Source organism: Helicoverpa zea, chromosome 7 (assembly GCF_022581195.2).
Source record: "Helicoverpa zea isolate HzStark_Cry1AcR chromosome 7, ilHelZeax1.1, whole genome shotgun sequence".
NCBI classification, from domain to species: Eukaryota; Metazoa; Arthropoda; class Insecta; order Lepidoptera; family Noctuidae; genus Helicoverpa; species Helicoverpa zea.
In genome coordinates, this window is record NC_061458.1 from 7,553,653 (window position 1) to 7,563,905 (window position 10,253).

General features: G+C 36.1%; 1 protein-coding gene across 1 annotated transcript; it reads left to right on the forward strand.

The window, feature by feature from the left end:
• Positions 1-497: 497 nt before the first annotated feature.
• LOC124632030 lies at positions 498-3,213 on the forward strand (the record flags this gene model as incomplete). Its single annotated transcript, XM_047166682.1, has 1 exon — positions 498-3,213. A coding segment is annotated over one exon (2,466 nt), but the record flags the coding sequence as incomplete, so codon positions are not given.
• Positions 3,214-10,253: the final 7,040 nt, after the last annotated feature.

The window sequence follows — 10,253 nt, forward strand, 5'->3', positions numbered from 1 at the left end:
AAGCACAGTTGTCACTATCCGCATAAGTGGAAAGTTCTTATCAATACGAATAATATAAGCCCAAACACGAGGCAGTTCACATATTCAGTTGTCCAGTTCCCTCGCCCTTCTCTGGTCGCCATCATCAAGTCAGCTTCAAACCTTCACTGTTGCATATTGTTATAAGACATACACCTTATAGTCAAGTTTTTATCCTGCGCATGCCTACAACTTTCAAAAGTTGCCCTGGATTTCTCAGGGTTTCCATTATCAGATCCTGACCTGATGATTATGGGACCATCTGTGAGGTATACCCTATCAAAACAAAAAATAATTTAATAAAATAGTCCATAAATAGTCCCATGAACGATGTTTTCATAACAGCGCCTGAACAATTTTTAAAGCATTTTTTTCGTATGAAGGTGTAAAAAAAATGAATTGGAGAGTATGCCATATTTTTTTAAACATTTTTATCTTTTTTTTGAGATACGTCACATTGTTATAGGACGTGGGGCAATTTTGATCCGTCTTCTTTATCTCTAGGCGAGTCCTGTCAAAGTAAAACATTAGGTTTAGGTTGGTTCGCGAATACAGACGAGTTACACTATACAACTAAACTAAGTATAACTGGAAGTCATGTTACTAAGCGCATTATGTTATCCGCAATATCACAAATTTACGATCCGTTGGGATTATTATCACCTATTATTATACTCGCAAAAATATTGCTACAGAAATTATGGACGTATAAACTGGGATGGGACGATCCGGTCCCTCATGATATTTTAATTAATTGGAAAAGAATTGTTGACAGTCTCGACTATTTGAGTGAATTACGTATACCACGTCAGGTTATAAATAGCAAAATGCAATATATAGAATTGCATATTTTCACTGACGCCTCTCAAAATGCCTACGGCGCGTGTGCGTACGTGCGTATGTACTCGGATGATAATAATACCAAAGTGTCCGTAGGTTTGTTATGCGCTAAGTCGAAGGTCGCTCCGGTCAAACCTGTAACTATACCGCGTTTGGAATTATGTGGGGCATTATTAGGTGCAAAGTTGTACACAAAAATCATAAAGTCACTTCGTTTGAATTTTACCAATGTTTATTTCTGGACTGATTCGACTATTGTGTTAGGATGGCTAAGAATGTCACCTAACACTCTTAAAACGTTTGTGCAAAACAGGGTAGTTCAAATTAACGAACTCACTGGTAGTTTAAAGTGGCTACATGTAGGAAGCAAATCCAACCCAGCTGACTTAGTGTCACGCGGGGTCACGCTGGATGCGTTACGCACTACTGATATTTGGTGGCACGGTCCGCCATTTTTGCACGAACGTCTTTGCAATTTTAGTTATGATCATAGTTGTAATAATGTTAATTTTAATGAGTTGCCAGATATTAAATCAACTACCACTCTGTTGGTACATCAAACTAATCAAAATACGTTTCCTTTTGACAGATTCTCATCGTTTATTCGTATGAAGCGTATAGTTTCTTACATGTTACGTTTTATTCATAACGCTCGCAATAAATTAAAATGTAATCGTAAATACGGCCCTCTCCAAGTAGACGAGTTAAATAACTCAGTTATTAAGTTGACTCAAATGTCACAAAAACAATCGTTTTCGGATCTCGATATTATGTTATCAAAAGGGCAATTACGCTCAAAGATTAATCGTAATATTTCTAGTCTCAATCTTTTTTTGGATAATAATAAAATTATTAGAGTTGGAGGTAGGTTGAGTAATTCTGCAAGTTTTTTATATGATAAAAAACATCCCATCCTTCTATGCAGTAAACATACCTTCACCCGCTTGTTATTTGAATATGAACATAAGCGCCTGCTTCACGCTGGTCCTCAATTATTGTTGGCTAGTTTACGAGAAAATTGGTGGCCGCTCAGAGGTCGTGACCTGGCTAGAAATATTGTGCATAAGTGTGTGACATGTACACGAATTGCGGGTAAAACTGTTCCAGTACAAATGGGTAACTTACCTTCAGAACGGCTAGAACCAGGTTATCCTTTTATGATATGCGGCGTAGACTATGCAGGACCTATGTTTATTTTGAACCGTAAAGGGAGGGGCGCTAAATTAGAAAAATGTTATATCTGCCTATTTGTGTGTTTCTCAACGCGTGCTGTTCACTTGGAGTTAGTGACTAGTTTAACAACAGAGGCTTATATGTTAGCTTTGAAAAGGTTTATTTCTAGAAGGGGTAAACCATCTGAAATATTTTCTGATAATGGTAAGAATTTTATTGGGGCTATGAAGGAATTTACACAATTTTTAAAGAATAATCATAATAATATTACTGAGATTTTAGCTAATGATAACATAAAGTTTAACTTCATACCACCCTATACACCACATTTTGGAGGATTATGGGAGGCAGGAGTGAAGTCCTGCAAATACCATATCCGCCGCGTCATTGGTAACGCGAACTTAACTTATGAAGAGTTTAGCACGATCTTGGCTCAAATCGAGGCCGTCCTAAACTCTCGACCTATGCATCCACTGTCCGCAGATCCAACTGACCTTCTTCCTCTCAGCCCTTCTCTGTTTCTGATTGGCCGACCGCTGACTGCACCTGCCACTCCAGACCTGACGGCTACAGCTTCACATCGCCTGTCCCGCTATGACCGCGTGGAGCAAATGCGACAACATTTCTGGCGGAGGTGGTCCACGGAATACATATCGGAGCTGCAGACCCGAACAAAATGGAAGACAAGGAGAGAAGAATTGGCACCTAATACACTCGTACTTATCAAAGAAGACAATCTTCCGCCTCTAAAGTGGCGCTTGGGAAGAATTCTTCATACCTTTCCAGGAAAAGATGGCGTGTCCAGAGTCGCTGACATCAAAACGGCGACCGGAACGGTGCGAAGAGCATTCACAAAAATCTGTCCTCTGCTGCCACAAGAAAATGATACTTCGTTGGAAGCAGGAGCTTCCAAGGTCGGGGGCATATGTTAACGCCATCTACCAGATTTAAGTAAAACTCACGGAGACGTATACGCCACCTGCGTAAAGCCATCGAGCGACACTAGGCGGCGCTAGCGGCACCCGCCGGCGCGCGAGCCGCGCGCCCCTCACACATCTTATTCTTCGGTGCGACGTAGCAAGATGGTAGTCGGTTCACCATCAACATATCTAAAATATCTTATAATTTTGTACTTAACTTTTAAGTGTTTTTCTAAATATAATAATTTCGACTTAAACTAAATAAAATTGAATCATTGAAGAGTTCCTGACCAAACCTGTCCACACACAACAACACACTCAACACACGTGTTAGCAAGGTTTGCAATGTCTATTTACATTATTTACTGTGTGCTATTTTTGGGGTTCAACCGGACAAGTTGAATCATTTATCGTTGTTTGTAAACTTTGACTGTATTTCGTATAGCATCGTGTCAATACAGTTTGTTGTTGCTTTTGTATTTTTTACACAAAACAAAGATGTATGCAAGTAATTTTACAATAGAAAAAAAGGTTATTCTTCTTAAATATAAATTAACGTGCCAGTCACTTTAACAAAGCTTAATGAAAAAAGAATGAGTTTTTTTTGTTAAAATAAAAGTATGTATTCCAAATTCAAAATAGTATATTTTCGATTTGACATAGATGCACAGCACAACAAAACAAAGTCGTTCACAATAAAAAGGTTCTATTCTTCGTAAAATCGACGATGCGTATACAATACCTACAACATTTTTGATAGAACAAAGACAGCAAAAGATTCAGTTGAAACTCGGCAAAAGATACAGTTTCTTAGAAGAGTATCGACGTGAACATATTTGTCAACTAGCTTACTCTCAGTGAAAATTTGTCGTTTTATTTCCTAACATTTTTGAAATAAAATATGTTGGTATTCTTGTAGACGTGTAGACAGCAATGTAAGGATATATTGCGGTTGTTTTAGATAAATGTAGTACTTTTACTTCTTACGTTCTCACTTTACATAAGGTGTGATCCTTTATTTATGAAGGGGTAATGTGTGCACTTGAAACGCAAACAATGTCATACATAACTATGAATAGACACTATCAGTACTCATCATCCTCCGAGCCTTTTTCCCAATCATGTTGGGGTCGGCTTCCAGTCTAACCGGATTCAGCTGAGTACCAGTGCTTTACAAGAAGCGACTGCCTATCTGACCTCCTCAACCCAGTTACCCGGGCAACCCGATACCCCTTGGTTAGACTGGTGTCAGACTTACTGGCTTCTGACTACCCGTAACGACTGCCAAGGATGTTCAATGACAGCCGGGACCTACAGTTTAACGTGCCATCCGAAACACAGCCAATGGTGTCTAAGATATACTTAGAAAGTACATACAGACTTAGAAAAGTTGCATTGGTACTTGCCTGACCTGGGATCGAACCCGCGCCCTCATACTTGAGAGATTGGTCCTTTACCCACTAGGCCACCACGACTTTTTTTAAACACTATCAGTACTCAAAAAATATAATTGCTGTGGAAAAATAGTTCCTTGAAAAGATTTTATTTATAGAGTAATTTACGTAGATACTTATGGAGAATTCAAGAATTTCATTCAAATAATGGACAATTTTACAGAATTACAGAAACTCAATAATCATAATTGTAAATTAATTAATACTCGGCAATTTCCGCAGATAAATAACATGTAACGCTTCTCTAAAATACAAACACGACGAAGACTGAAAGGCTCACAAAACCCGAGTTTTAAATACACATCCCAAGAGGATAATTGTGGGTCTCGCAAAGGAATCAAAATACTCCTTTAAATATGCGGTGTGCCGACATTAATTTGCACCTGCTACGTTTTTGGTTAACATTGTTTTGCGAGTCTTGTTCATTAATTTAAATTATTTACTTTGTAAATAGAGGAAGCACGTAGGTCACGATATGTTAATAAAATTGATGGTAAGTATGCTACGATCGAATTAAGAGTTGGTAAGTATTGAGTAGACTTTGCAAACATGCAAACAATTTTTTATACTCTGCGTCCCCTAATAAAAATTGAAGTAAAAAAATATTCTTTAAGAAAATGCGGTTCTAAGACTTTAATTTCCCGTAGCGTTCACTCAAAAGTTGCACATCCATCATCTTCAATAGATCCTTCAGGTAAGTAAACCTTTTACCAACGTTGCTGAGCATAAATATAACTTCGCAATAAAATTGCACTTTCCAACGTGAAACACTACTGGAAGATTATAATCAGTTGAATGGGTAGCTCTTACCTGCCCATATATATTTTTAAACGTAAAGGGCTTTTATAGAAGTGAAAATCGAAATAGCGTAGAACATCAACTTGAGATAATATGTGTGTGGCCTGTTTCTGCAGAGTGTCTAAACTGAACTCGTTACTACTAGTCTCAAGGGGGATGTTAGTGCTTTTACCGCTGGAGAGACAAAAGCTTGAGCGATGGAAGCGCTGCGTGATAGAGATCTATGTTACTCCGGCTGCAAATGTAGACTTTTTGTTTCTATTACGCGCACTACGCTGGCCAGAGATTGAGAGAGCTCTTGCACTGTAAATACGGAAGTAAATTTTGTACCAAAAATGAATATTTGTCTAAATGAAGGCAGGGGAATCATTTTTGCTTTCGGGAAAACAGTTGCTTTTCAAGCAAGGTTATCCTAGCATTGTAGATGAGAACTCCTTCATTTAATTCGATTTTATAAACTTATTTAAACGATAAAATGAGCCGTTTATGAAATAAAAATTCTAGTAAAGGCCACTTTAGTAAATTAATTCCGCTTTTAATGTTGTGTAACAAGAAACAGAGTGCTATTAAGTGGCATCCAAGGACAATATCTACGTAATGACGCACCTTTTTTCCACAGAGCAGCGACAGTCGCACGTGCATGGGTGCTGATGTCAATTGACACAATTCTAACCCCCGTTAGGGCTAAAAGTAACATCAGATTCAGTTAGGTATAAATAAACCGTTCACGGAGAATGATCAACAAGTGCCACATTACGGGGACATTTTGCTCGGCCGCCGCCATTGTATTGTGTTCGCGACAATGTATGTAGATTGTGGAACTTGAATGCAGTAAACGTTTAGTTATTATCTGATTATTACGGTTCTGGAACTTCGATTATTATAGCGAATAGGTATTGCTTTCTGAAAGTACTTACCTGAGAGATTATCTTATAAGAGCTAGGTTTTATGTTTCAGTACTAAGTAAGTACATTCGTAATACACTGTCAAGTAGATTTGATTAATTTACGTCTGACGTACGGGTATTCATCCTTTACTACGTTTTATAGGTTTTGAACAAAACGTAAATAACTTGAGCGGTACAAGCTACAAGCGACCGGATTTTGATGCAGAGCAAAAACAAAAAAACATTTTCCATTAATTCGTTATTTGTTCCTATATGTATGAGTAATAAAAGGTTGTATTTTCTAAAGCAAATTTAAATCAAAAAGCTATTAAAAACAATAGTTTTAAACCTCATTATTATAATGTTACGAAAGAGCTTTAAGCTTCAATGTACCCACACAAACTTGTTGAAAAGGCTTATTGTAATGAAAAGATAAAATTACAACAGTATTATTTGGAAAGGTACTTTGAAATTCCTTCATCCTTGTGTGCGCAAAGGTAATTAATTTACTGAGTTTAGAAGTAACGTATACGTATTTATACTTTTTTTTTTTTTTTTTTCCGACGTCAAAAATCATCAAATGACCCCTCCCGCTGTGGGTTAGCAGCGGTGAGGGAGTGTCAGACTCTTACTGACTAAAAACCGTCGTGTTCCGTCATAGGCCTTTTATGTACCAGGGCCGCGGTATCTCTTTCGAACAACCCGCAGCATACGTATTTGGCTAGTTAAGAACAGAAGTGATCCAAGTAACATTTTTGACAAAATGGAGCTAAGTCGATTTTTGGAACTTTTGAGTATGAAGTGAGGTTGTGCAAAAGTAATCCAAGTGCTATTCAGTACTTTTTCAAACAAACTCTTTTATGTTACGTTTCTGTATTTCAACAAATATTGCTATTTTCTACAATTAAATCAATATTTTTATCAAAATTGCATTTACTAAAGAAAAACAGCTATGAAAGTTTGAGTTATGTTTATATCTATCAAATAACAAACATATTTTAAATCATGTGCTCAACATAATTATGATATTCATAAAAACGCATTTCTATGAATATCTCAACTTTTAAAAAATGCTACTTGGATTACTTCTGTTCTTACCTAGCCATTTATACTTACGTGGAATCTGCCAAACCTAGATATTATGTTTGATGTACAGCATGATTAAAGTTACGAACAATGCTAATAAAAAACATTAAAGTACAGAACAAATGCTATGGCTGTTATGTACTTGGTTTATTTTACAAATCTATACTTAATATTATAAAGCTGAAGAGTTTGTTTGTTTGTTTGAACGCGCTAATCTCAGGAACTACTGGTCCGATTTGAAAATTTCTTTCAATGTTAGATAGCCCATTTATCGAGGAAGGCTATTGGCTACTTTTTATCCCGGTACGGGAAGTAGTTCCCACGGGATGCGGGTGAAACCGCTGGCAGAAGCTACAAACACTAATCACGCAAGTCTTAAAACAACCAGCTACTCCAGGTAATAGCGTAACCATAAAATATTGTTTATTATGATAAATAGTTCTACATTTATCAGCTAAAAATAGTTCCGTCTGTATTGTGTGGTGTAAATATTTTGTTAGCAGAAAGCGCTGTGAAAATGTTTAACGTTGGGTAATTTTTCAGGTTAACACGTATTTTCTGGTTGCATCCCGCTCCCGCTACAAAATTCAGCTGCGGGAAAGGTGGATTCCCAATACAGCTGTCCCGAGGGAGGATGTCGCAAATATACCCGTCACGCAGGCTCACGACGTGAAATATTCCTTCACTGTTTTATATGATGCTACCTTTTTATGCACGCCGCTGTCGGTTACGAATATTAGCAGTAAGGTTCTCCTTTCTATCGCTTTGCCGACCCGCAATATTGCTGGCGTCTTAATGAAAAAGGCCACGTTCAAGATAAAGATAAAAAAATTAAAAGAAATTCTATTTTCACTTTCTTTGAAATTTTCAACGGCGCGCGGTTCTTATACCGAATATCTCATTAATAGGGTTGTTTCCAATTTTCGAAAATCTATTTAAATAGCTTCTAAATAGTTTAAAGATCACCCCTCCTATAATTTTGCATCTTAAATCTCTTTACTTTTTATGTATTCGATTTTTTTCTATTTTTCTTAAAACATTGCCCAGAAAACGCTCGATCACGTGACTGTGACGTCAGAGTCTACTATGTGTTCCTTTACACTTTGCACATCTAAAGAGAAGAAACTAATTAGAAAAAACTCATTGATTTTTAAATTTTAATAATGTATTCTTATAATATAGATACAAAAACAAATATTTTAAACATTTAAATTATTTTTAAACATTGGGCACAAAAGAAAATACCTGTAATGTTTTGAGTTGTGTACGCGGTTAAATAAAACTGTGCAAAGGAACGTAAAGTTTGTGTTTATTATTGAGGTTATATTTGTGTTATCTTGGTTATTTGCAAAGAATTGAGCTACAATAAAACTATCAGCTTCAATAAATCCTTTCTCCATAATTCTTTTCTAAGTTTCTTTCGCTCAAATACAAATAAAAACTGAAGAAAACAACACAACCATTCTCAGGTTATACCTGTCACAGACTGTCACTGTCAAATACTTGTCATTGTCAATGTAAAGTGACGACATCGGACTCGATTCGCCGTTTTCAAGGGCGTGACGTAATAGACGATAAATTTAAATTTCATAAATTATTTAAAAATTATGTGGTCAGTTATTATTAATATAATATAGCTTATCGTGTTTCTATTTTTGTGAACTTTCGGTGCATATACCTATTTTTAATTGACTGAATACTAGGAAACAACCCTATTATGTAAATCGTTGATGTTAATACACTGACTGCCGTTATTAATGTAGGTGGGAGAAAATTTTATTATTCTTACCAAACTATTGTAGAGAATTATAAATGATGTTTTGATTATACTCTTTGCATTTTTTCTCCATTATTGTTGCTGTTACGAGCTGTATATTCAGTCTACGAGACATTTTTCAGTACATATTTATGCGCGACGCGTACATTCTTCCATGCTTCGACGAAAAGTACATATTGTAACGTAAGGAAGAACTTTTGTTTACGGAAATTGAGTACACGTAACACCGCACTCATCTATGTTTGTTTCATGCATATGTTACTCATGTATGTGTTTTTAATTCCTTAAAATTCAAATCACAATGAAATACATATTGTATATAAATAGAGATAAGTTTCGTAAACAATGACACGTGTTCATTTGTATATCTACCTCTGAAAATCTAAAGTTTCGATACTATACCTAACACATGATTTTGCAAACAGAAACATTTCATAACCACCCATCATTTATGATACTGACCGAACTTACATCATTATGAAACACCGTAAATATTTACATTGAGAAGATATCAATACTTCTCCATGTGTTTACTAGAACAGAAATCATGCAATTTTACGAGTGTCGGCACCATTATCCTAGTTTCTGGACTTCGAATACCTACTTGGAGGGTAAACAAACTATTTGTACGTGGTTAATGATGCGATTATCAGAATAGACGATTATAGGGACGTGCTCACTTCGTAACGTAGACAATCCTGTAGTTACTAAGTCGTTCGTGGAAAATATCTGTAATGCGCGTTCGGTACGAGAAATGACGATATACTAGTTTTATAAATAAGTTATTAAGATATTGAGGGTTGTTATGTGTTACCGGAATGGTATTTACAGACTCTAGAAGAACCAAAATACTTATTTGTTTTCCATTGTCTATTAAAAACTAAGGTCCGTATTACAGAAGGCTACTCAAGTCCAGTTTGATCATGAATCACCTGATCATAGTTTAAATATAGAATCTGTACTTGAGGGTTGTTCTTATTTCAGAACAATACTTAAACTGCACTCAGCTGAATCGAGATTCAAATCGCGCCTCAAGCAGAGAATATGGCTTGTCTATGCATCAGCCTGTTTTCGTTTACATTATATTTTTTACGTCAACTCTGTTTCAACTTACGCAAAATAAGACTTTAGTTTAACATCTAATTAATAATAAAATCATGATTTAGAGAAAACATAGGGTTTTCAATTGTAGGTTTTATTTAAAAATGCTATATTTACGCCTTGAAAATGTGTTGAAGGAAATAGCAATCAGCTGTAATATCTAAAATTACAAATACAAGCGTGTTCGTAGAACGGAATGT